The sequence below is a fragment of the Varroa destructor genome, unplaced genomic scaffold (assembly GCF_002443255.2).
Source record: "Varroa destructor unplaced genomic scaffold, Vdes_3.0 BEIS01000007.1, whole genome shotgun sequence".
NCBI classification, from domain to species: Eukaryota; Metazoa; Arthropoda; class Arachnida; order Mesostigmata; family Varroidae; genus Varroa; species Varroa destructor.
The window spans coordinates 24,581,748-24,609,311 of NW_019211460.1; the positions used below are offsets into that span (position 1 = coordinate 24,581,748).

General features: G+C 46.2%; 1 protein-coding gene across 4 annotated transcripts in view; it reads right to left on the reverse strand.

Moving 5' to 3' along the window:
• The window catches only part of LOC111255035 (uncharacterized), a 564,494-nt gene that overhangs the window by 46,110 nt on the left and 490,820 nt on the right, over window positions 1–27,564 (reverse strand). For all 4 annotated transcript variants that reach the window (XM_086974533.1, XM_022816680.2, XM_086974532.1 and 1 more), the window contains exon 5: window positions 1,986–2,337. In XM_086974533.1, the coding sequence (XP_086830659.1) occupies window positions 1,986–2,337 (352 nt within the window). The remainder of the gene's footprint in view (window positions 1–1,985; window positions 2,338–27,564) is intronic.

Genomic DNA, 27,564 nt, shown 5'->3' on the forward strand with positions numbered 1-27,564 from the left:
GCTCTAGATATAAGAATTTGTTGACATATTTTAGGGGAGCGCCTGATATGACCGGGGCATCTTGCCTGCCTGTCTGGATTTCATCGCATCCGTTTTTGTAAAGCTAAACAGAAATTCGCGGTGGTGCCTTCAACATAGCAAGGGCTTCCTGTATCTCTGTTTTGCTATATCTGTAGACGACTAAGTCGTCTGCACATAGGAGCACCTTCAGAAGATTTCTAACCCCACGAATACCCTTGGGTAGGTTCTTCAGCCGCAATGAGAGAATAAGAGGGTTCAGATTGTCTTCCTGTGTCTAGTGTAGTTTAGTGGTTTGAGAGAATGGTAGCAATTCATAGAGCCCATCGTCGGTCGTAACCTAGTTTTCTCGAAATGTCGCTGCTATCAAACCAAGCACGTTTACGGTGACTCCTGCCTCTTCCAGGGTTGTTAATACTGCATCCCTATGTATGGAGTCAAATGCTGCTTTGAAGTCCACAAATACAGAATACGTGAATCTATGCAAAACCCCTGTCCACTCCGCCACGAGCGTCTAACATGTAGTGGCCGCTGGGCGCTCCTTTCTATACCAGTATTGCCCTTTGGGAACTGCTCATGCACTTCCTAGGAGAACAGCCCGTAGTAGATGCTCTCCTTCGCGACAGCCATGACGCGGGCTGCGTTGCTTGGTGATGACCAATAGAACGCTGTCTCTCCAACGGAAAGTCAAAATTGCCGAGTAGAGACATTCATTGAGTAACGCTGTCCAGCAGAACGTTAGAACTAGCGCGTTTGTGAAGTGTTCATTTCGGTTGTACGGTCAACTCCCTGTTTCTTTGAGGAGTAATTGTTTCTCCTGCTGTTCTAAATATTTTGTACGCTACTAGGCGTACGTTTTTCTGCGTATTCACTTGAAAAATGCAGCCAAGACCTAACAGACAGCTGAATTTTCGCCAAGAGTCTAAAAGGGTTTTGCGCTTTTCATGATGACCGCATGCATCGGCATGTACGTACGGGTCACTGTAGGGGGTTTATAGAAAGCGTGCGTACCTCCTCTCACGTCCGTTTACTGCTTTCAATTGGGCTTGTAGTAGTTTAGTCACTTGAACTCATGCCATCTATACATTGTTGATGCCTGCAAACGCATTAGGTTAAGATGAGTCGTTTTGCACCGATGTGCCTCGGCTCTACGCCAGTTCCTAAGAGCATTTAAAGATTACGGAGCCACCACGTACGTGACTGGTCCACTAAAACGTTCTAACGAAACTTACAACGTTTAAGTTTGCAGCTGTCTATACCATTCATTTTCATCGATGCTTCTTTGACTCGATTGCAACGGTCTTAGCCCTTTGTCTGCCTGTGTTTGTATTGTTGCACTTCGCCAAAAAGCTGGGCTAGTTTTTCCGGTACATAGAGGGATTGCAAAAAATGCAGCAGGCCTCCTCGGCAAAATTCGCCCCTGGCCTACTTATACAAGCTGAGGATAGTAAACTGGAAGAGGGGTGGGAAGGCAAACCGAGAGACAACAACCGGTCGCTAGTATTAGCACCATGAAACGACTACGAGGGGATTCTAAGCGAGATGAAATGGATGTAGCAGCCGCTTAGAGATTAGAGGAGCAATAATTATCACAGTTTATTGTAAACCTACAGCAAAATTTGCCGAGCATTATGATATTGGTAGGACGATTTATATCACTAATAGGCACTGTGCACGTATCCATACATATGAATATGTGCACAACTGTGCATAAGCAATATATGTTCTATTTACTGGGTGCCGAAGGGAAGTAACACACAAAAAATGATAACAGGAAAATAATCCACTACCGAAAAGGTACAAGACTTACAGTTGTCTAGAAAAAGGGTGTATCTAAGCTATGACAACACATAAACCATATATATGGTAAATCTATAAGAATACAGAGGTATGGACGGATAATTTATAGCGTCGATGATCTGCTATAGTATTGGTTAAGGCATAGCTTTTTTGCACGCTGAACCTACCTGATTCAGCCGCTGACCCTGTGGACTGCGATGACTGAGAGCTGCATTCGCTAACCGAACGTCTTTTGAGGCAGCTTCCGGCTGTGGCTGTGGTCGTCGATGGCGGAGGTGATTCGTTCCCGCAGGACGAACGCGGGGGCGTCAATAGTTGTGGTGCAAATGGCGACGCTGGACTACGCGGACTGTGCGGTGACCCAGAACCGACAGACGTGGAAGGATGCCCTGCATGCGTGGGATGACTCTGACCGATCACCAGGCTGCCCATCTGGTCTCGCAGCCGCTCTAGATAGCGCTTCTTGCGAAGCAGCTGGTCACGGTGAATACGGTGCCGCCGCTCCTTTTCTTCAAGTGACTGCAATACAATATTGAATGGAGATATTGGCCACAGGTTAGGATAGTAATGAAGAAATTAAATATTTATATAGCTACATGTGCTGATAATCAAGTATGATAAGCTTATCAGAAGAACAGTTAGTTTTCGGCTATTAACAGCTGTTAGCAGATGACGTTCCATGTCGGACAAATCATGTCCCTCGATACGCTTCCTTCATATGTAGATAACGGTTCAAAGAAATGCTACATTAGGTATTAATACAAGTGTTGTCGCTACAAATTTATGAGTTAGAAAACTCATTTATCAAATTCTGAGTGCCGGTATTTACCATAAAGGTAATATTGATTACATAAAAGTGGCCGCATTCGTGTTCACGCTGAACATAGCGTGCATTGAAGTAAACTATCCTGAGACAACCCATATTTTTTATTCAATGGGTTGCAATATTTTCATAATGTCACCCCGGCTAAGGTGTCACGCTACGAGACGAAGAACGAGACACTGAAAGCTCAACTCGCCGTAACGGCAAGATTACTCACAATTGAGAATGATACAGTAAGAGAAAAGGAGAAGAGGGAGAGACAATCGTTCGGAGATTCAGTGACAGAGGGGACAGAAGGAAGATCGATGGGCGGTCATGACCACAAACGAAGCCGTAGCCAGCAGTATTTTTCCGAAAACACCTCATGAAGGCTGCAATATAAGCGGACGTCAGCACTGCCACCGCCATTCTAGTCTAAATACCATGCGTTGGGCAAAAATTGATATTTCAGCTAAATTAAATTTGTTAATTAGTACATAGCCTCGATGATAATCAAAGCAATGACGCCAGCAAAAATAACACTTGTTGTTGTTGCTCTTGTAGCAACAACATCAACAATAACAACAACAAGATCTTGAATGGTCGAAAACAACTCGGTGCGAGACAGCAACAAAATGTAATGGCCAAGACACTGTCTTGTCGAACGAATGAAATTCTTTTCAAATCAGCTACTTTTTTAATATAAGTCGATTTTAAGTTTTAACTAAGCGAAGACGTTACTATTTCAACTTAGGAATACATGACGTTTCCTAGCAGCAGCCGTAATAACGGGAGGGCAATGACGAAATTACGACGATAAGGAATAGTGCCCGACCCCGCACTTGCGCTCTCCAGCGATTGCCCTCAGCGACGTCTTTTTTTGCTTGGAGACAAAAAGATAAATGAAATATCCATTTGTCTCTTTTATGCTGCGTCGTCGTTGTCGTCTTTGCCATTAGTGGTGTTGGCGTTCTTGGTGACGGTAAAGATAAACAATGTCAATACCTCTTTTTATGCCCTTTTATGTAGCCTTCGTTTACTCATTTGTTCGCAATATTGCTACTACAGCTGGCGTCGTATACGTGTCATGTATCACAGATGTACGTATATGTATGTATGTATGTACGCTTGATACATCGACGAGGCGCCAGTTCTTACTACAACGAAATAGTACTTGAAACACACATACACAAATATTAATTATAATGTGTTCAAAAAGGACCCATAGACATGAGCTCTGTCAAATATTAAAACCTGACAATGTCTGTCAACTTTGCTTTATCTTACTGTTTATCTATTGTCTTTTTCAATCTTTGGCTCATACGAGCGCCATCATCAGCATAATAATTATAAAAAAATAAAATGCTTGTGTACTCCTTGTTGTTTTTTGAATTTAGTTTTATTACTAGCATTTCCTAGAGATGACATGTTTGTGCTTCCATCTATTATTGGCATGTGGGTGACCGGTCTCCTAGCGTTCAGTGTACCCATGGCGGATGCGTCGCCACCGTTGCTGTTGCCCCAACGCTATCATCGTACTGCTGCTGTTTATCAATCCTTGCCAAATTTTATCTATTACGTAGATATCTTTAACTCCTACTATTGCTTCGCAGCTTCGCTCCATATGCTCATCTCGTCGCTTTCTATTTTGTCCGATAGAAGGTGTCACAGAAGCACTAGTAGTTGCATTCACGATAGTCCTACAAAGCGGTGAAACGGACAGATAGCTTTGGAGGCATACCATCGTAATATAGCCAAGCTAGGCATTAGTACTGCTGGCTGGGCACGGTGTAGAAGACGCTGGCCTACTGGCGTGCCACGTTGCTGCCTCCGCCACCCCAGCAGCAGCACAAAATGATGATCGCTCGGTTCAAGCGCTTATTCGCTCAAAGAGGCGGTTACTCCGTCAGTCAATCAGTCACCATCTATCTACATAGTCGTTCAATTATCGTTCGTTCATTCCCTAAACTAGCATTACCAACCGCTTAAATGTTTCTCATTAGCACTCAGTTGTTAGGCAAATTGCCCAGTTGTCGGTGCGTTGTCCGGCTATTTCCATATTCATATTTCCAGCAGCGGCCTCGAAGCGGCGACAGTCGCAGCAGACATTCTGACGCTAGTACGGCCCATCAAGCTGATAGATAACAAGTCAAAGCCGAAATACGGTCTATTGCAATTGGTAGTGTCTACATTGAACCACCTTGTTGTTGCTGGTGTTGTTGTTTTTTGTTGTTACTGTTGTTGTTGTTGTTGTTGTTGTTGTCAAGATCATCATGGCCGGATATCGTGGGCTGGTGTCCGACAGTGGGGTGGCATCAGTCGGCTGACGGCTGTGACTGCGGCAGCTACATGTACATAGCGATGAGACTATGGTCTGCTGACGACCACACTGATGGCGGCCTCTTTGCGTCCGGCCATTGCTTGCCACGAGGGAAAACGGAGCGCACCTATCTTTTTGGGCTTGTCCCTAGTATCCGTGTAGGAGTACAGAATAGGAGATTAAATGCTACGCGTCCCTTGTACAAATTCCACGACCACCCCCTGCGGCCGTCAAAGGTAAGCCGATAACCACGGTAACAACAGCGATGATGACGACAACGTCGACGGGATTAACACGTAGGGCGACATAAGTTTATGAAGAGCAACAGCGAGACATCGTAAACACAGACATACGACTGGATAAGAGTACAAAGCAACGTATGTTCTGTGCTCTTCTGTCTCGTTCTGAAATTCAGAAGCGTATGCAGCGAAACACAGTCGGAATGCCGGCTGTGGTAACACTGTTGCTTCTATCGTTTTGATTATTGTCTCTCCGTCTCAAATACGACCGTCGTTCGGAGGCGTCATCTTGTTGGTGTCTACTGCTTCACAGCCGTTTTGACGATGTTTATTGCAGTCAAACGCCGTTATCCTAGCTAGTTTTGTACACTTTTGTTGAATAAAAAGCTGGATAAGTGCAGGGCGTCTACACAAAAACTTAGGCAACTCGATTGTTTTCGTATTGAATATTATATATCATTGTTTACCCAGGCTATACGACAATTTTTTAATTATCATGCATAATATAGAAAACGTACACGTTGATACTCTATTACAATCCAAAATGTTCTTCCAATGATGTTGTTCCAAAATGAAATCGGAATACATCGGTAGTATAGCCAAGTATAAAATCGTCATCTCCATTACAAACGGCCGTGGAATAAAGGATACGTACGCCCATATATCTAATACGTGACACACTGCACTCAATCAATTGTTACTATTATTATGTGCATATTTTTCCTCATTTATGCTCGGCCGGGGGTATCCAGTTATAACCAGTATTAATTATATTACAATGGTACAAGCCAGCTGTGTTTTTGTACCCTCAAAGCAAAACAAAAATAGTGTACTAACTTGTACTCCCCCACATCCGCGAATCGCTCTGTCTGCTATTACACATAGACAAGTAAAAACATAAAAAAAAATATGAAAGATACACGTGTGTGCACTCATATATATATATATATATATATATATATATATATACATATGTAGGCAATAAGGGTCCCGCACTGTTCTAGCCAAAAAAAACTGATGGTCTGTCTCCACAAGATGATGCCAAGCAGATCAAAGCCGATGAGATCAAAGTTAACGGTAGCGATAGTAGTAGAAGAAATGTGCTAGCGAGCGTCTTTGCGTTTTCCAACAACAACAGCAGTGCAGCAGATATCCGGCCCCTGGCCGTCCTCCGTCGGCCATGTGCCGGCAGAGCATCGATTGAGATCACATTCCTCTAGTGTCCCAATGCCCCATACCCCTGAGCGGCTATGCGGAGGCTCCCATGGCACGACACCCCCTTCCGATATGTACAAAGAGACAGAGACAAGGCAAGGTGCTGTCGTCGGCCAGGCTCCGCCTGTTCCTGTATCACTTCAGTGTCGCTTCCCAATCTCCTTTATGACTTGACGGCCCTGTATAGCTAGTCGTTTCATGCGCGTGGTCGGAAGGACGAATGATAGAACTCGTTCTATGCTGTATGTACTTCTGCGAATGAATGTAGATACGGAGACAAATGCATCGGGCTGATCTCGATCGAACACCAGGCGCAGACGGCAACTGTTGCAGGGGTCACACTGAGATTGGGAGACAACGCTATATAGCATTGTCTATGCATGGGAAGTAGGGATCGAGTCGAGTTCCTTAAGTTTGTATCATAACCGGACTATGTAGCACATATTTCTTCGGCTTTTACATCGTTATGCCAATTACATACCGCCCTTGTCGTTACGACGAAACGAGTAGTAGTAGTTCTATTATACAATATCTGCTATTTGATGTTGGGTATAAACAAGAGCGTAAAGGAGAATTTTTTCTTTGAACTACGGACGCATCAGACTTTGAAGGTTGTTGACGTTGAACTATCCTATTTACGTGTTCGTATTAGATTAGTTAAGTGAAAAATGGAAAAAGCAGCTAAAGATGTCTAAAGCAGCACGGACAAAACCTTCAAATAACAAATACGTAACAGTTCTAAGAAGAGGGTTCTTGTTTGTCAGAGCTGGTAATACCCCTAGACACGAAACAGACACTTGAAATCAAAGTGTAGTACGCTACATACATAAAATAACAGGTAGAACGTAGTAAAGTATGATCGCTATGAAGAAGCTTGGTTCGATTCGAAAGCGAAGGGGAGCAATATGCGGCGGATTATCAGGTCGACATGTGTGTTTTGACGTCCGTATACGTTGGCTGCGTCTTGTGCGTCGCGTAACTTAGTTTTACTCAAGAACGATGAGAACGTAACGGGATCGCTTCAGAGCAACGCGGAGCTAATGGCGTACTTTGTCATCTGCACTCGGTTAGAATAGACAAATCAACAATATAGACCAACGGAACTTCGTCACTATCTGTATATCTATATGTATCGAACTGTTCAGGCTAACTTGACGTCATCGAAATAAATGATAGGCTTTCTGCAAGTTTGAAGGCAGACGGCTCTTTGTCGAAGCAGGAACATGACAAAAGGTGTCTAAGGACAAATAAAAATTTTAATAATAGGACTGTGTGACTCGTTAATGCTGGTGACGTCAGGTCGCTATACAATAGTAATAACAAATAAGTTTACGTGCTTGAGTGAACTTTACATACATTAGTTGCTGGCATAATATTTGGCCATTAGCTAGGTAAGTTGTTAAGGTTTCTATTAATTTTGCGGACGCCACATTTAGTAGCTGGTAGGGCACTGACAGTTAGAATTGTACGACTTCTTTCCGCTATGTAATTTCGATGTAGTTGTAATTTTTACTGCACGAGAAAACGTAGTTATCTTGATTCTCAGCACGTTAAATACCGCTTAAAATAGATAATAGTGCAGTACCATTATATAGTCTAATGCCGCTATAATTAAAGGCCCGCCCAACTTCGAACAGAAGAAAGAAGCACCAAATAATATAGAAGATACCACCAATACACTCATATAATGAATCGTCGTTGGCCTATCGACTGAACGGCGCCAAATATCGTACCGCACGAGCGCAGTCGCCTGTTCGGCACGATCAACCCATTGAAAAAATGTATCCATTTAGGATAGTAAAATGATCCTGTTAGATCTGTCTAACGAGGGCGAAGTTAGGTATCTATTATTTACTAGTTCGTCCTCTCCCGTGAAGATCGGCTGTTTCCCTCGTAGTTCGGATATAGGAAGATGCACGTACAATCCATAGTCGCAGCGGTTTCGGCTAATCGTACTATTGTTTGTTGCGCGCAGCGGCAGAAAATGTCCCCGCCATACGGATAGAAAAACAAAATACGAAGGATGATCGTACCAGCCATGAAGTTCGTACGAGGAGAAGCGTTATAGATGGCCACCAGCTCTGTTCTCACGGATACCTGCTGCTACACATAAAGCTTTTTCCATCGTAGATGAAAAAATTGCTTGAGTCGTGCTGTTAATTGCGACATCATAAAATCGAATTTGGCGCAATTTGATACAAACTGGTGTGCGATATGTATTTTCGTTTCTATAAATATCTGTTTAATATGATCTGCCTAAAGTGGCTCGTTAGAAGGAGAGCAATTAGGGACAACGATCTTATATGGGTTATCATCTATTTATATTTAGACTTGAACTCATTACAGCCGGCAGTTAACTTTTCAATCCGTCAACGGTTTCGTTGCTGACAACACAATCGATTACTCAATCCACCGATGTAATAGCAACCGTGTCCTATGGGCGCTGGAGAACATTAATTGTAAGTCTCAATTGATCGTTCGTAATTATCATCATCGTACCAACAGGACAACAGTCATATTTGCTCCCCATTCAGCTGTCCCCATCATCCAACTAACGGCAAAAAACCGCCAGAGCCGGCCGTTGCCTTAAGTCAGGTCAATTTAGCCACACTAGCGGACGCGCTGACTACGGCAATCACAGCAACAGCAGCAGCACCAGCACAATATCAATAGTGAGCACCAGGCATACCCGACCGTAGATTGCCGGCAGATGCTGGGTCCGGCAGACTACGGAAGATGCTGGGTCGCAAAAGAGGACTTCTACACGTGAATAAGGTGCGCAGATGGTAGCTCTCTAACAACAACAACAATTCAAGCCAACTGTAAATTCAGTTCTACAAACACGAGCCATCTCGGCGATTTATTCGTTGTCTCTTTTAGTCGATGAAAGCCCACGAAAAATCCCTCTGCCCACTCTTAGGCAACTTAGCGTTCTCGCCACTCGGTTCTGACTAGTTAAACTTGTGCGGGTTGCTCTGACAAATACCCTTGCCGTTACTTGTATATGCTATATAATACGGTGGCCAGTTGACGAACTGTTTGGCTCATTCTTTTGCTGCTGCCGTTGCCGCCGCCACCGTGGTGGTCGCCGACAGTAACCCCAATAGGTATATGGATAGATGGGCCGGTAGGGTGGATGCCAGGACAGACGGGTAGCAGAACTGAGCAGAAATCAATATCTTGTTACAGCTGTTGAGACGATAGGTTTCTGCGGATGGATGCACGGACGGGCACGCTGGTGCGACAGACTGAGCGGACTGACTGGCCGGGCAGCTGAGCCTCGGTGAGTCGTGAGTATAGAGTATATATATGCTCTATACCCACGACTCGACTAGCAGTATTGCGATATTACTGATAATGATGGCGGTAGTTGTGTTATCGAGATGTAACTGAGCATAGCCGGACGAAATGTGTTTAGGCAAAGAAAAGGAGGCTGGAGCCAGGAAGAATAGGGTCTGCTGGTGAGGCCCCCCGGAGTATTGTGCTGCATCGTAGGAGCTTGAAGGCTCATTGGGGACGGTGCAGAACCAAGATGCGAGGTCAGTATGTAAAGTGGGTTCACCCTGGCAAGCCTATACGAGGCCTTTTTCGGATGCGATAGCGAAAAGGACAAGCAGCCTAACAACCGTCGGCTGGTTCGTCAGTGTCTCCTCACTGATCGCATATACCAAGGCGCCGTAACCCCTGCGAAGCGGGTTCGTTATCCCTTCCTCTCCAACAGAAAGTAGCGGGGCCCTATCCCTACCATCCTCTGGATCGTCTTACACTCGGAGAACGACGCTTGGCCCAAGGCGCTCGGATCGACTGGACCCGCACACCCCGGTTCACCTCGAGACCATCGCAACTAGCAGCAATACAGATAGCAGGAAAATGCTTATGCACTCATACGCGTCCGTTTACAGCCAGCAGTCAGATGCCATGCGCACAACGTACACAGCATCATGCTTCCACGTAGGGAGCGGCAGAGAGTGAGCTAGCTGTGCTTCCACAGCTGCTGCTACTACCATCGTTTCCATTGCCATCTAGCCAGCCGTACACTCTTTTTGTAAGGCAAGATCGTAATTGGATCTGATCCTTTTCTGCCTGTTCCCTCCTCCACCCATCCAGCGTCTCGTCGATGCCGGCCCACAGCAGAGCGAGAAGAAGTGACCAAGAGCGAGATGAGGTCTCTGCTTGCAGCCGCCAATGCTGTCTTCAGCTCCAGCTAATGCCGTGGCCACAGCTCTATGGAAACCCGCTCTCATTGTATCTCTTTTATTTCAGTCGCGAGGCCTCAATTCCCGCTTGACCCGCATGAGTATTCCCACTCTCAACACCCCTTGCGTCGCGATCAACCGCTGGTTCGGTCGTACTCGCCTATCTCCTGTTCCGCACTCCCGTCCTCTGTGCATCTGTACCCTTTCTGTAAAGAAAATCGGTATTACTGCCAAGCGTCGCTGCTCCTATAGCTGCTGCTGTTGGAGTCACCGCGAAGAGATAGCAGCAGTCGCAGCAGCATGGCTAGTCGACGACCCGTTAGCGGGTCGATTGCCCGCTAACTCGGTCGTTGTTGACGCAGTTGTTGTCGTTGTCGACGTCCTCGTACTTGTTGTTGTTGCAACAGTTAGCGCAGTCATTGCAGGCGCTGCTGCTACGATGGTACACAGTGACCATTGCAGGTGACTCTTATGCTATGCTGGCCAACTGGCTTTCTTTGGGTAGTGCCATTTCTTCAGGCTACCCACATGCGCTCTAGGAAGAAATGTTTATTAATGGAAGACGAATACACTAGTATAATCGTAGTATAGAAGAGCTGCAAGGTAGGTAAGCACGCGGGACGCATGGAACGATGTGGCATCTTCATAAAAATGAAAGATGGATAGCAAAGTCTGGAGCATTCGTCTCCAGAACACTCTCTGGCTGATTTTCCTTCTACCTCAGTTTTTGACCAAAGCCAGTCGAATGCGGTCCCATGTCTATACGTACTTCACTAAGCAAATGAGATGCACATAGCTATCCAAACACTCACTCATTGATATTGATGGTATGACAAAAATGCGTTACAAACGCGACCCAAGGCACAATTGGGGTTCGTCAAACAACCTATGGGAAGTATGATAAGTCGAGTAGGGAATCTAAGTTTGAGGGCTAAAATGACGACTTTTTTAGGATACTAAACGTGTACGGAACAGCAAGAAAAAAGGTTCTCTGTAAATATTGAACTTTACTTGAAATCGCAAAACCCAAATTTGATTTTGATCGGAGTATGAAGTCTTTCAAAACATCTTTTGGCGCTGTTTCCGTCTTTTTTAATTGCAAAATGAACATATCTATTTGAATATGTATTTACTGGAACAGAACGAAAACAAATTACACGGAACGTTGCCTTTGAAGCTGTCAAGGCTTCGTTAATTTCCCATGGGGTTTGGTAACTTTTAGACTGCTCAATACGTAAAAGGGATGCTTGCTAAAGTGCTTGTGGCTTTTTACGCTCTAGGATTAGAAAAAATTAGATTGTGAGAGACCTTCTACGAACAAAATCGTTCATTGATATGATAGCAGTTGAGCGCTCTGCTCCATTCGAACAACGCAAGCACATAGATTTACATTCCCCCATATATTTCTGTATTCGGTAATGAATTATGTCACCAGTATCGTTTCCTGTTATTCAAGCTTGTTTGTACGATGATTTTTCCTCAGCGCTCCTCAAAGGGTAACCTGTTGAAAACTCATCGTTATTACGATATCTATTAGTATGTAGAACTTCAAGATCTTACAAGTTCGTTCCACGGCGGATGCTAGACCAATGGTGGAAAGACAGTAAAAACGCAATACGTTGCGAAATCTCCTTGCCTGTCTTCAATAAAGAGTCTAGTAAAACTGTGTGTCATGATTCGTCATCGGTGATTTCTTTCATTTGACCAGCTTCTTTGCCGAACTTTTCAAGCAGGTAGGTTTGTGAGGGCAACGGTCATTGCTGCTGCTGCCACTGTGAATTTGTCCAAATCGACGTTGATCAGACAGATCTCTCCATGCGTGCTAGTCACCCACTCGACAGTCGTTATTCGGCGGCAGTTTCTTTGTCTACGAAACAGAGGTACGGAACGAACCCATCAGATAGAGACTGAGCACAGCATTAGGTGGACTGAATCGTGAGTTATCAGTACTGCCGCCGCTACCGCTCCTGGAAGAGGCAACTGTAGCGGTGACGAAGTTGCTGATGGTGATTCGATTTGATTCGATCTGATCCGGCAGTCGGTCTTCGGGCCGACTCAGTCCAATTTCAGGCCGCTTTGAGGCGCTAGCAGCAGTAGCATCGACGAAATAGCCACTAGGGGTACTAAACTAAGCAGAGCTGGAACTCGACCCGAAAAGAAGATGGCTTCGAGCCACGATTCAGCGTCCGAAATTCAAACGGAGGGGAATTGGTTTCTTTCTCTCCCTGTATGGTAACTGAGACTCACAGACTACTTGGCAGACGACGCCCATTAGTGCGAGACGAGCTAGGACAATCAGGCCAGCACAGGCTGATGAGAGCCAAAATACAAAGAAAAGGCAGAAAAAAGTGAGAAGAACCAACGAAAAAGAAAGAGCCCGTGGGGTAAGTCACGGCAGTTTCTCTCATCAGTGCCGGAAGAAGGTAAAATAGAACCAAATAAGAAGACGGGGGGTTTCAGTGGTAGTTCATTGAATTCAGCTTCGTTTTTCTCGACTCGTTTCATCCTCAAGTTGCTATCGTAGTTGCCGCCGTCGTTGTTACCACCGAGGCAGGCGTTACCACTATTGCATTCATTTTCGTTGTTGGTGCTATCGTTCTTGTTGCTGCCGTCAATCAAATACGACAAAGAACGAGGCAAGCCAAGCCACGCACCTTTTGCCATGTACACATCGTCTACATATGTAGCCGTCTGCCTCACGTGTTTTTTCGTATATCTGCTTCTGTCTAGCTCTATCTACCTTCGACCGGCAGTTGACTGGTCGCTGCTTAAACGTAGTCGAAGCTTCGTCATCTGGACTGCTCTGGTTCGCTTGCTCGTCCAGCAGCCCAATCCATAAATGAGATATTCCCTTCTCTTTTCTCATTCGTTTTCGCCAACCTCCTCTCATTTTGAATCTTTAACGACTTACGCTACCGTTTCTAATTTTGATTTCTCCCTATGTTCCCCTCTTTCCTTCTTTTCGTTTGTTCAGTGATTGACTTCTGGCTAGAAAGCTGGCGACTCACGCCGTGCAGCATACGCTTCGAAGAATGTTTATCAACCTCGCTGGTTGACAAACTTGAGTAACAGACACGGTAATGGTAGTGACGGGCACGATCGTTGGCAGCCGTGGAAAAAAACATTTTCAAAGCGTTAAGTCATCGACCTCTTCAAGCTGATTTCGTGCAGCTTTGTTTTGGACATCTTCGGGAGCCCAAATTACAGAAGGCCTTCTCGCTCGGGTCGCTTGGGCGCTACGGACATGCACAAAGAGGATCAAGGTGCAGAGAGGCTTACGAAAGCTCAGCGACCAACGCATAACTTTACAAGGACACGCAGCACTGACAGGAAAAGGTGACCAGCCAAGCAGAGCACCATTTTCGAGTTACTTCTAGTAGGGGTAGGCACCTGCCAGTGATAATTGCCTAAGTGTTTCTGCTGCTTATACCGGGAAAACAACTTCGCGACATACACACACACGTAGGTTTTACGAGGCTTCTGATCCGTCCATCGCGTAAGGGGTATGAATGTGTGAGGTTTAGTCTTGAAAAACTTCTCAAATTCCAACTGTGATAATTTGCACATTCAACAAGCTCTTTTCTTGCCCAGCAAAACGAAACGCAAAACGACGCACCACGTTACAAGCAATTAGTCTCTCACATATGGATTTTCGCAGGGAGTGATGCCTGCCTGGCTACCAATAGACCGACCGCTGAACGCGTCCTCGTCGTAAAACGAGTACCCGCCCGAGAGGAAAAACGCCCTTCGTTGATGGTGGCAAACACCTCAGCAGGAGCAATCAATACAGAGAAGGGGCATGAGCCTGTAGAATGTCTTTCAGATCGACAAGATATGCTCTATACTTACTGTAGTGGATAGATCAACAGCGATGACGCATATAAGCGAAAAAAAAACTGTGTCTGCTGTCGTAGTTCAAGAAACCAGTAGCTGGTCCTAGGAACTCACTGACAAGAACGACCTAACCAAAAAAAAGTACTAAGTCACCTAAGTTAAGTGTGATGGTAGCAGACTGTAGAGGCACTATCACGAGGAGTGGCCGCCACCACACCTAGATGTCTGCTGCCTCTATCGCTGGCTGCTTCCAATGGTGCTAGGCAAAATCGCACTTGAGATGGGACCGCCGCCAGTGGGTGTGGTGTGGACCACCACTACGGTGCCCATACGGGCATATTAATGCCTCGGGGAAGTCTCGGCCTGACCGCGCGGTTATTACTCCGTGAAGGAAGGAGCTGCTGACCCTCGCAAAGACCGGAGCTTCCCCTGAGACCAGACTCCTATTATCGACCAATTTCAAGTGGAGGCAGAGTTGGTACTGGGGAAAGGGGCAGAGTGAGCGGATAAGGGGTAGCGGGGAGAAACCCAGCCAGCTTACAGAACACCAGGCAAAGAGGATTCCTTACCCGCACTAGTGCTGGTCGTGGTCCTTGCCTGCCAGCCGGGCTGGCCTGCTTACCCGCCGCGCCGCATACAATGGTGAGCCTCTCAAGTGCTCATTAGAGGATGCATCTTCTGCCAAGAGAGCCAAAGCTCTCCTGAGAGCCCGATGCGTCCGCAGCACTATATTGAAGGAAGAAACTCTCTTATTGAAGCTGGGAAGATTGCGCTGAGGGAGGTTATGATAGACGCGTGACTGACATCGATCAGCGTCGATTTAAGAAGATGGCCTTTAGTTATTTGAACTTGAAGTTGACTGCCGAGAGTGCTGCGCCGGACCAGAGGGTTCGGCGTTGAAAGATTTGCAGTAGTGGCAGCAGTCGTCAGCAGGGATTGTTCGGTTCCTCTATCCTGGATTAATAGGACCACTGGGATATCCATATTGGGGATCTGTTTTTTCTGCACTACCAATACTGGACTGGTATGCTGGCAGAATATGCGGATCACTGCGAGTATGTCACTGCATAGCTCTACAGTCGGGTAAGTAACTTTTTGGTTACCGAGTTAGAATGTTCTCCAACAAGACCAGCTAAAAGTTCTACAATATACTTTATACCAGACTAGCTAGCAATTCTGATTGGTCCTGTCGTTTCAATCGTTGAATTTCTGGTCTGTGCGGGCCTGGTATTGACAAATTTACCTAAACGTTTTTAGAATTGCCGGTTTTTCTTTTGTCTTTCAACTTCGTATAAGTAAGGATCATAAGTATACGCGAACAGGAAAGAACACTACACAATATAATTTGAATGTGATTTGTTTAGGTGCTTGCCAAACCTTGTCTCTCTACGCAAGGGAGCGCGATACAACATGCTGATATCTGCATTGCCATACCCGCTTTTTGTGTAATAGAAGATGCATCACGCGTAAAGCTGCTGTTAAAGTTACTTACAAGCCACTTTTTGCCGAAGAACCCACAGAATATAGTAATGAAATCTTCGAATCGAACAGGTCCTACTCTTGCCACATTCCGTCCTAACGTCCCTGACCAGCTTTGCTAGAAAAAAAACTGTACAGAATACATTGGTTATTCGTAGAGTTTTTTTCCAGGCGTTTCTTCTGTAGCACTAACACTATATACAGCATCATAAGACCTTTTAAGGAGGCCAACGCAATATCGAAAACAATGTCATAGTTCATACCATTATCGTGAAAAGTTCCCTATTTAAATGAAACGCTGAGCACTGCAATTTTCCATATATATATATAATGATTTTTCATATATCAATGTAGCGACCATCAGGCAAGGGAAGGTAAAACAGTAATCCGGCAGTGTGTATGCATACATATATATTTTCGCGAGGAACAGTTAGTTACAGGCAACCTGCTATGCAGAACTTTGGTTTAACGAGGCTTTGGGAATGCGGCAGGTAGCAGTACCGTTCGTTCAGCAGTACTCTTTACAGCATTCGAAACCATTAACGGGGTCATCGGTATCGGAACAATAAACGAATACCAGGCTTCTGTGTGGTGCCCCCATAAAATGGTGGATTACTTCATGGAACTCAGCATATAATGTAAATATGAAATAGATAAAATTCAACTTCTAATCATTACCGGAGAAATATAGGAAATGTTTATTCCGTATGCTCATTGTCGTTAGGCTGGACACATGTGCAGATACATTTGACACAAATAATTCGATTGCTTTTTTTTGACATTGTGAATTATACCTGTCTGTACTATTGCTACGCATATATTTAAATACAATTTAGTTTACCGGACGCTGGTGTTTAGTAAGTAAGCCTTCATTCCTACCTACTGTTGTGCAGTAGAAGGTGGAAAATTGATTATCCAATGTTGTACGGTAGTAAGCGTTGCGACAGATAGCTTTTCCTCTCTTACGTCAAGGCTCTTATTTTCGTTTCTTTTAACCCTTCGCGCACGGAGCACACAAAGGCAGATCTGGTTGTTTCTGCCGCGCTAGACTTCCTTCTGCTGCTACTGATACCGTTGATACTCTACTCGAAGGTCGTCAAATCATTCGAGTAGGGGTGCACGACTTAAGGGGATGGCGAAGCACACCGAGTTGTATAGGGACATAGCGACGTAGATTGAACGGTCTAGTTTATTATTTATTAAAATCATCTCACTACTACTAATACTATTGTTAGAGGAGATAACCCAATACAAACCCGGCGACGGACCACACTAGCTGTTCATGTTACTGTGAGCTATTGCTGTTGACTTACCAGTGCTCGCAGCAGTGGAATACGAGTTTACAAAGCGGCTCTTTTACGCAGTAGCCACCTGCCTTGCTTGATCGCTTGGCTAGGCCTTGTTAACTGACTGGCCAACCGAACTGCTTGGTAGGACCCCTACACTGAGAACCTGGGCTTCCCCTATACTATTTCGGTCCTCCTACGACTAGCAAGGCTACAACCATGCGCTTACCTCTGATTTCGGTGGGGATTGATGAGAGGACGCACCGGGCTCTCCACAACATCCCTTTGATACGATCGAAAACTTATATACGTGTCCAACGCGTCATCCTTGCCTTAATGTCGTGTAATAGCAACGGCCGTGGCCAAAGGGATAGCGACAAAGCAGGCGGGCCGCAGACAGAGACATTGACTACTACACCAAGCTCAACTAACGATCCATCAATAACGGAGAACTCGACTTCGCTAACCCGAGTGCGAAGGTGCGACTAACGCGGTGGTGATCGTGCCGGTAAAGGCGGCGCCCACCCAACCCAACCCAACTGTATTGGCTCATCACACTGGCGCTGAGTAATTGATAAAGTTTGCTTTGATTTAAGTCTGATGGATAGCAGGTTTAATACAGTGATGTCAGTCGACGCGTCTCGCAGCTTGTCATGCCTCATAGTCGCGTTAATCGTGTCGAAATGCGATGTCAGAAGGACGGGTAAGCTGCTGCACAGACGATGGTCCCCGACAGCGACCGAATGAACAATGTCTTGGCCGACTCCTCAACATTATCTAAGCTAGATTTTTTCTTGCTAGCTAGTCGCTACTCTGAATTTCGTTTCTTAAACTAGGTGCTCTGGAGCCGATTTGAGTTGACATCATTGGACGTATCATCATTGTCATCGTTGATACCCGCAAGAATGAAAAAAAAAAGATCTGTCATTAAGCAACTCCACCCGTTTTTCGTTGCCTAAGCCTGTTTATGTACAATACAGCCTTACCGAACATCCAACGGAGACATCATTTTTTTATGCTATACAGTCCAAAGCATATAGGGTCGAGTTTTTGTCGAAGATTTTCTCCATGCAAGCTGTGCTGCCAGTAGTACAAATAGTAAACGCACGAGCAAAGAAAGATGTTCGTCTCTATGGAACAATTAAACATAACGAAAGTGAATTCGTGCAGTAATTTTTGCTACACGAACCCTAAATTAGGCCTAGCTTTGTTCTCAGTTAGTCAGTGTCTAGGTGACACATATACCAAGCCACACGCCACAAACGTAGCAAGTGTTAAAGTACATTAGTAAGATTCCTTGGTCTGGTATGACTGACGGCACCGGTAAACCGCTCTCCCAATGCAAGTTTTGCCTGGCTAAAGATACAGTTTATCAATATAATGTATCCGTGTCGTTCGTGCTCGCTTGGTATCGGTGCAATAAACGATGCAGCTTTCAGCTATCGTAAGTAGAGGAAACGCCGAACTTACTAGCGGAAAACACTTGTAGCAGCCTTTTGGCAGTGTCTGTTATTATTATCGGTGTTAACGATGTTTTATTGTACGTATTTGTACTGAATATGATGCTTCTACACTGCTTCTAGCTGACAAGAAATATCTTGGCCGCAGTCTAGATAGCGGGCAAAGCCCGAATCGCCTGCTGATGTAATTTTCGTCGCTGTCAGCTAGCTAGCATAGGTCTGCTGTCTACGAACAGTTTATCACTATGCCTTGTTGTGGTTGGTCAACAGCTGAAGCAAATTTGACATAAACTATTTATTATCTGTTAGACAAGTAAATGTTAACGGCTCCAGACAGCAGCCGCCGAATGATCAACAGTTATAACTACACGGATTCTGCCGCTAGTTGTATATAAGCTGCAGTCAAGTCCTCGACCAGCTTGGTCGGATTGCGATACTTTTTCCATAGATTTATAAATTAAGTATATATAATATTTTCGGTTGGGCTATTCGGGAAAAAGGATCATCCTAAAGTTACGGGCGCCGCGTAAGGCCCTGTGGTGTTTCGTTGGGATTGTCAGTGTTTTAGTGATACCCGAAAGCATATAGCATCTGCGCGAAGTTTATTTGACAAATGCTACTGAATTGAATAACGAGGTTTTTAATAACAGGGTTAACTGTTAAAAATTACTACGATTCGAAAAATTTGAACGGCAAAAAATCTCAGGTCTAATTTAATCGGCCGACAGACTATATTTTTAGTTCAGGCCTGTCAAGCAAAAATCGTACGACTTGGGTTATACTGCCATAGCTTTTGCTTTCGTACGTTCCTTGCCAACATCTACAGTGAATTTTCTCACTGCAAGAAAAAAAGTTTCCATATTATTACGCTACAATTAAACGAACAAATCTGAGTATGGGTAGTTTTACTTGACAAAGCAGATATACATATCTGCTGCTGTACGAAAACATCCCGATGTAAGCCAAATGTACCAGCAGATGATCGTATGAAATCCCCTGGAGGAGTTCAGTCCGTTCAAGTTCTTTATATGCTAGCAGTTTACTGAGCTCAAATTGTAGCAACTTGCGCCCCATTGTCATGCTATTTAGCAAGTCCTTTCCCTTTATCCTGAATATAGATTTAGTGCTATTCGAGTTATTTTCACACATTGTCCAGAGCAGAAACCGTATTTCGTTGGTTCGCTTCCGACCTTAGTATGTCCTCTGCTTTACCTAGTACCATGCCGCCGACTTAACTTAAAACCAAGTAGTAAGTGGTTGCTGGTCAGACGCAAAATCTCTAAGCCCTTCGCGGGACCAAGCGACGACGAGGATCAGTAATCTGTTAGGCACTTTCGGCACCTACTACTATTAGTTGGTTTGGGACAATTTGTAGAGCCAATCGAAAATCGCCTCGGGGCTGTTATTGTGCCGCTTGCTTTGCTTGGGCTCCAGGCTTGGGTTCCAGGCTTGGGTTGAGTTAGGATGGTAACGCCAACCAAGGCCTTGTCATCCCGGTGCTTCAGCATGAGATGGAACATCAACAACTAACATATGACTGAATTCAGTCAACCATGTCAGCTGTCATCACCATCACCACGACTAGCATTATGCTAGGAAGCAGGCAGGCAAGCGGACGAGGTGGAAGAGGAAAGCACAGGATGCGCCTTCCTGCCGAATGCGTTCTTCTCTCGGCAAGGAAAGGAGCGTGCCCCGATGCGACATGACTACGGGGAGTCATCCAGTCGGGCGGGCGGGCGGGCGGGCAGTCAGCCAGTGAGCCAGAGCAAGCATTTTGTAGCGCCCTGGCCGGCTAGCAGGAAAAGGTTGGGGGTATTCACTTCGTTTCGGCTCACTGGTCTTCCTTCTCTCCCTCCCTCTGGTATCGTTGGGAACACGTCCCGGACGTCCCCGCCTTGGCAGCCACACAGGAAGCCAGCCATCCCATCATCGTCCTCAGGGCGATCAGTCAGTAGGACCACATCGATAGGTACAAATATGGGCATGATTCTACGGCTCCTCCCTGCTTACTCTGCTTGCTTCTGCCTTCGGCGATGATGATCTGGCCTTTTCGACGATTCCATGACGACGAGCTCCTTCTTCTTTCTCCCGAACTCTCAGTGATGTTCCATAGCCAATCGAACCGAGGTGAACCTAGCCGAATTGAACCGACGAGTCCGCGGGAAAGGCAAACTAGGACAAGTTCCCCTTGGTCATGTAAAGAGAGCCATCCATATCGACGGTTATGGATACTGTTCTTGCACGACACCACCTGACGCGATGCAGTGCCCTGTGAACTTCTGAAACTCGCCCCTTTGAAAGACAAACTTGTTGGCAAAACCGTGCCCCCTACTTTTTTCTACAAGCCCATTACCATCATCACCAGACCAAAATTATGCCATGATCATTATCATAAACTGACAGGAACCAATACACAATTGACTAGGATGAGCCTGATGAGCAATAACCTCCGATTTTCCGTTCCATCCACAGACGATGTGTTGAGATCCATCGCAGGACCATCCTCCAAAATCGTGTAGGTGCTGATCGGTTGATGGCCGTCACCAGGTCGGTTGATCGTGGCAGTAGCTGGAAGGTGTACCTGGCATCGCCCCTCTTGGTGCAGTAGTGCGTAGCAGCGGCTAAAATGGAGTGGCCATGTATATGGTAGCGCCAGCGGCAACCAGGTAGGAGGATTTCAGGGTCTATGACAACCCGTGAGCGTAATGATAAAGATATTGCTTCTACTTGCTCCTGCTTGAACGGCATTCCCCACTCACTCGCCGTTTACCTCCCAAAAGCCTATGTGGAACTTGTGTTTATTTGGCGTCTCCTTTTCGGGCTTTTTTTGCTTCGGATCTTAACGATAGCCTGAGACGTAGACCAGTATTTGAAAGAGCAGAAAAAATCGGTAAATACCATATGGGACAGGCTGACAACTTACCATAATGGGAAGGGTAATGCAGAGCTTTTCACTTAAAAGAAGAAACAACATTTCTTGTAGTCGCATTTCCTCATACTTGTGTCATGTTCGGACATAACGGTGTCCGTTGAGCGTGAAAAGTGTGACCGTTATAGGGGTTTCACTTGGATTTGTTGTCTTCGCTGTTTTTTTTTTACTTTAAATCTTCATGCGATGTTATGACCAGCCGATCATTCGTTACACGCATTTAATTACCAATTGGACTTGAAACACTTTGCACTGTAAGGAGTTCTCAGGCGTACTTATTGTTCGAGATATGATCGAACAGGGATGGCTCGTTCGCACCTTGAACGCAAAACGAGTGGAAGCAAAGCTCATCAGTCAGACAGATGCAGATACAATCTTGCTGTCATATAGATACATGGGTGCACTTTGATTCTTCTGTTCCAATAATGATGTATTGTCGCCCAAAAACCTCGTCATACTACCGGAAGACTCTAAAGTAAATGTACTATGCTTACGATCCGTTGGCAACGTGCTGTCTGCAGAAAATCGATGTTACTGGCATTTTTTTATCCCTGCGCTCACATTTACGTGCTTGTTAATTACCGAAACGAAGTAATTTTAGCGAGACGACAAAATTGTTAGTTGTAAATGGAAATTTGTAGTATCATGCAAACAAAACAGCTGCTCAGTTCAGGAAGCGGAAATGACGTCGCTCTTCCCTATTCCACCAGCACCCGCTTACATCTACATGTCGCGGCCCGTTTCGGAACCTCAGCTTCAGTACGGAGTAGGATTCTCATGAGGACTATATTCTCCATCTATACCCTTCTGTATGCAGGGGTTTCTACGGCGTGTGCCGTTCTCAAAATGGAGGTACAGCCAGCCTGTTACGCATGAGCTTTATGAAAACGAGACTCACTCCGGTTCCACCACCGTTGCCTCTGTCGTCCCTCTCCCCTGTTTTCCCACGCCGCTATTATCTTCACAAGCTTGGTTACGGAGAGAAGTCATTGCATATCATGTATGCGTGCGGTTGCCTACCTAGCCGCCCCCATGTCTGCGTGTACGATAACAGCGCGGCTTCCATCCAGGGTAACAACGTTGCTACGTAAAAGCAAGCGAATCTGCTTACAGGTTTGCAGCGAGCACGGGTAGGGGATGTATCAAACTTGGGGGAACAGTTCTGCCTCTCTTCATCTCTGGGCTTGTTCACTTCTCTCTCATCTTGGCTTCGCTTTGCCTTAGCGCTGGCAGAGGTAACCGACGGCCATCGCCTCGTTTTCCTTCACTGATCGTCCGTTTCGTTTCGCGACCGGCTTCCTTTCATGGCACTACTCTTCGGAGCGCCACACCGATGCTTCGCCTACGGTTCGCCAATAAAGCAAATTGCATCTTGTTCCTCATTGTAGAAGCAGTAGCCCCAGCAGCTGAAACAGCATAGCCGGAACTGAATCCCATTCGATCTCGATCTACGTTATGGCCGAACGAGACCGCAGGCGAGCTAGCGTATGAGCAAAAAAGGAAGACGCTACACGGGACTATTCGGTGGGAAGAAGAGGGAAGTTGCCGCCATAACGTGGGCTAAACCCGTAGAGGCGGACGAGCATGGATGGCCTCTCCTATTGAAGAAGCAAAGCCGGGCCATTCCTGTCTGGTCCAGCCAACCAACCGACAGTTGGATGCGGTAGCTCCCACTGCAGCTGGAGCCGTAGCAGCAGCCACAGCGCAGCACCGTCAGAAACTATGCCTTCTTGGCATCGGCCGTGTCTGGCATAAAATATTATTGTATGTATCTATCAGAAAAGAGGACGAAGATGAGGACAAGTAGGGGGCGAATGAGAGGTTGCTACTCGCGATCAGCAGCGGTAGCAAAGATAGGGAGGTAGAAAAGGATCAGGGGACAAGAAAGAAGACAAGTTATCCATATGATCAAACAAAGCAAGTAATCCACCGACCGACGTACCAACCAGCGAATCTCCGACTGCGTCCTCTTCCGTCTGTCCTTGGGGACTAACATCACCAGAAAACAGGACATCGACGAGACAAGTTAGGCAAGCCAGCGGTACTACCATCACCCCCGATAAACGGGCCAACGGTCGAACCCGCCAACGGACCAGAGCAACGCGGTATTGCGGATCAAGATGTAGGTTGAAGGGGTGATGGCATGAAACGTGCAGCGGGGATGCAAAAAAGAGGGTCGTCGTCGGTCGCTTCATCGTCCTGCTGTCTAACAGCTTTGCCGTTCTGTTCGGTTTTCTTTAGCCGTCACGCTCATCCATGTCTGGTACACTGGCGCTAGGCGGATCAGGAAAAAGATATGGTTATGTCGCAAGTTGTAGAAGACATCATATCTCAGATCCACCGGCCAAGCGGGCAGGAGACATGCGGGTATTACTAGCCGCTGACGCGTCTCTGATATTGCCACCGCCCGCCGCTGCTGCCACCACCGCTGCCGCCGCCATCGCTACATGCTTAGAACCGCTTAGCTTGAGTGGGCACCAGCTGATGTGTGGCCTGATGGTCCACTCCCATAGCTAGCTGACCACAAAAAGGGGGACTGCGTATCGTCGTTTTTTGGGACCGCTCGCCACCGATTTCATACCCCACGCTGCCGCTCTGCAACAGATCTTTTACCGCTAACCTCGCCTCTTTGACACGATACGGGAGGTTGGTTCAGCAAAAGAGTACATATCATCTAAAAAAACAGGTAAATGCGTAGAAGATTTCGATTAATTAATGCTGGCATGCCTCCTTTGCTTATCTCGATAACGTTGCTAGTCTCTATCGTTATATTCATTTTTCTATATGTACATAAACAAGGTGTACTTCAAGGGACCTCTGTGTCTCTCTCGGGCTATCTACGAAGCCAATATAACGCAGCAATAACAACAGGTAACTGAGCGATCTCTTTCTTGATTCGACAAAGGCGAAACACGTTATCTCATATATACATACCCGTTATCTCTGGATGAATTAACATAACGTCTGCTTTAGTCTTAACTCGACTAGGCAGAATTAATAACAAATGGTCATGACGGCATTCTATGTATACTAAAAATATACGATAATATTGAACCCAGATCAGTTGCGGTTCAGCGGCTTTAAATTTAGGCTCAAGGGGAGTAAGACTAAAACATTTGACTAGATAAGTCGCGCATGATGGACATGCTTTGATAGAGCTAGGTTTTTATCGTTTCTGCTGTCTTTGGTGCGCTTCCTAGAAGCGGCTGCCTAAAACCGGTTAACCGGCTTCGTCGTTCTTTCAAAAGTATTTTGAAGGCCGTGAGGCAAAGAGTGTGCTGCCTGGTATCTCCTCCTGGACCCAGTTCCTAGTCTCGTAGGTCTTCGAGGCACATAACAGAGCAAGGATCTATCTAGGGGGTTATACGAACCCAGTTGGAAAGAGACGGTAGTGAGCGAGCAAAAGACACGGAGTCTGTCCGAGGGAGACATACCGAGGACAAAAAAAGAGGGAAACAGCGAACAGAAATGATCGTACTGTAGATGATGATGATGAGTTTGAGAAGGAGGTGACTAAAGCGGAAACGGTGCGGGCGACTGCGCGCTGCTGGCTTAGAAGTGAAAGAAACCCAGCCAGCTAGCAACGATCAAATGGCAGTAACAGAAAAATACGAACGAATGTTGGAGCCTTACGAGGTAAAGCTAAGGTGACGTCAGGCAAATAGGGCTGCTGGGACTGTGAAAAAAACTCGTCCTATTTCATGAGTGCGGGACCGCGTGGACCAGCGACCTAAGCGTAACATGACTGACGTTTTCTCCTACATGCCTTCCTTGGAAGCAGAGAAAAGAGGCACATAGAAAAGAACGCGAACTGTGGTTTTTCGTACAAGCCGCAGCAGTCGCGGTTCGCCTTGCACCAGTAGAGACGTCAAGCGCGGAAGACGGCGGAGGAAAGGATAGCGCAGTTGCAGCTGCAAAAGCAACACTAACATTGGTGGTGGCAGCAGCAGCGGCCTGACTGAGCAGAGGACTTCACATAAGCTTAGTAAACCCGAAGCAACGAGATTAAAACTTGCGGCTTTCAATAGCCTGGACGACAGGACTTTCAACCGTCAAGCAGCAAACGAACGACACCGCGATGTTGTTCGGTGGAGTGCCAGTGCACAACGCAGATAAACTGACGGACTAAAACGGAGGTGGGTCCTTTGCTGGGTCGCTAGCAGCAGCTTATCTACGAGGGCCCATCATATCAGCTCGGCGGCATTATCGCCACATAGCGTTGCTATGACCTAGGCTGGTTTAGGTAGAGGCACGGCATGTATGGTAAAACCTTTAGGTCAATGCGCGCTAGCTCTTCCCCAACATCGATGGAGACGACGGTTGGAAACTTGGCAAGACTTCTCCCTCTCTACACACACCGACCTCCGTCGAACATACCGTCCTCTGCCCACTGGATTGCTTACCCTGATCTCCCATACCGAAAGTCTGCCGGGTGCCGGCACGCTTTGTGTACGTAGTGGTGTTAGGCGTACATCCACGAAAAGGTAGGGAAAAGCGAGGCTGCAGGCGATTTTCTCGGCACGCCAGGCAAACTGGCAGCAAGAAACCGCCGACGATATATATCGTAGCAGGCAAGCAAGCAGGCACTTCCCACGGTCGCTTTAGCAACCCTAACAGCAGCAGCAGACTGCCGTAGAAACACGGATAGCGGCTGCGTCAGCGACAGCAGTACCACTAAGTGGAGGAGTCTAGCAGAGGGAGCACTGCTTTATCGCTTAGTGATCGCTCATAAAGTTTTGGCATGCTAACGACGCTGAGCACCACACAGAGTACAGGCTAGCATACGAAAAGAAAAAAAATACCGTAGCCCACTAGAATAACGTACATAGTTTTCGTAGGTGGCACGCTGTAGGTAAGATGACAGCGGAGAGAGGGCGGATAGTCGCTATCGGATAAGAGTGACAATGGCGATGGGGACAGTCAGAAATGTCCAATCAAACCTGCCACCAGGGGCAAACACGAAAGCCGATCGTAGCCGATACGTATTCTGACGTACAAAATGAACTTGTGCATACACACGGGAAATATTTGGTCACAAAATATTTCTAGTATGTCGTATTTACATTCGAGTCCAAGATTATATATGGTCAATATATATCAAGCCAGTGCTGAGTAAACTAAACTACGGAAAACTAAGCCCGTGATTAGGTGTAAACTAAGGTTGATACAATGTTAATGTATAGGCAGCAAAAGACCGCACGGGTTGTTATTGCAGTACCTGAGATATTTTAGTAAACGCACTAAGCATGCTTTTCAAGGACACAAGCACAGTTTCTGTTTGTAGAGAAGAGCCGACTATCGACGTGTGGTGAAATTTGTTAATTTTACAGTGAAGCAAGAATGATTATATCTAAACACAGCCTAAGGAAAGAACGAAACCTCAGGTCTGTTGGCGTCAGTTGTCGGATACAAACGCCAGCCAGCAGGAGTCCAGCCAGCCGAGTTGGTCCTGCGATTTAACGACGGTCCTACTATATACGACAGCTTCTCCTGGCCAGACATTTCCACATGAAATTGCTGCTGTCATTGACACGATGCTGCTACTGCGGCAGCGGCGCGGTGCATCACTTGAGCCTGCTGTTGTCGACGTCGCCAGCTATGGCTGATATGGTTGTTATCAACAATGTGCTTCCGAATACAGAGGCCTTAGCTAGTTGGAAGGCGGGTTCGTTGGGCGTGGAACGCCGTCGTAGCATCAGCGTGTAATGAAGCTGGGCAGCAAGTAGATAGGCACAATATGCGTTTGTCGCCCCCTTGTACACGCGTCATTTCAGTAACCCGCTGTTCCATTTTTCCATACCTCTTTCCTTTAACAAACCCCAACAATCATCAGCGGGCAAAAGCCACCGATACAAAGGCGAATCAGCACGAAGCAAGCAAGAGGCAGCAAAAGCAAGCCGAAGAATATGTGCTCAAACGTTACCGATATTTTTTGAGAAGGGAGCTTCAACAACGAGACTGCAACCAGCAGTGATAGAATAGTCGC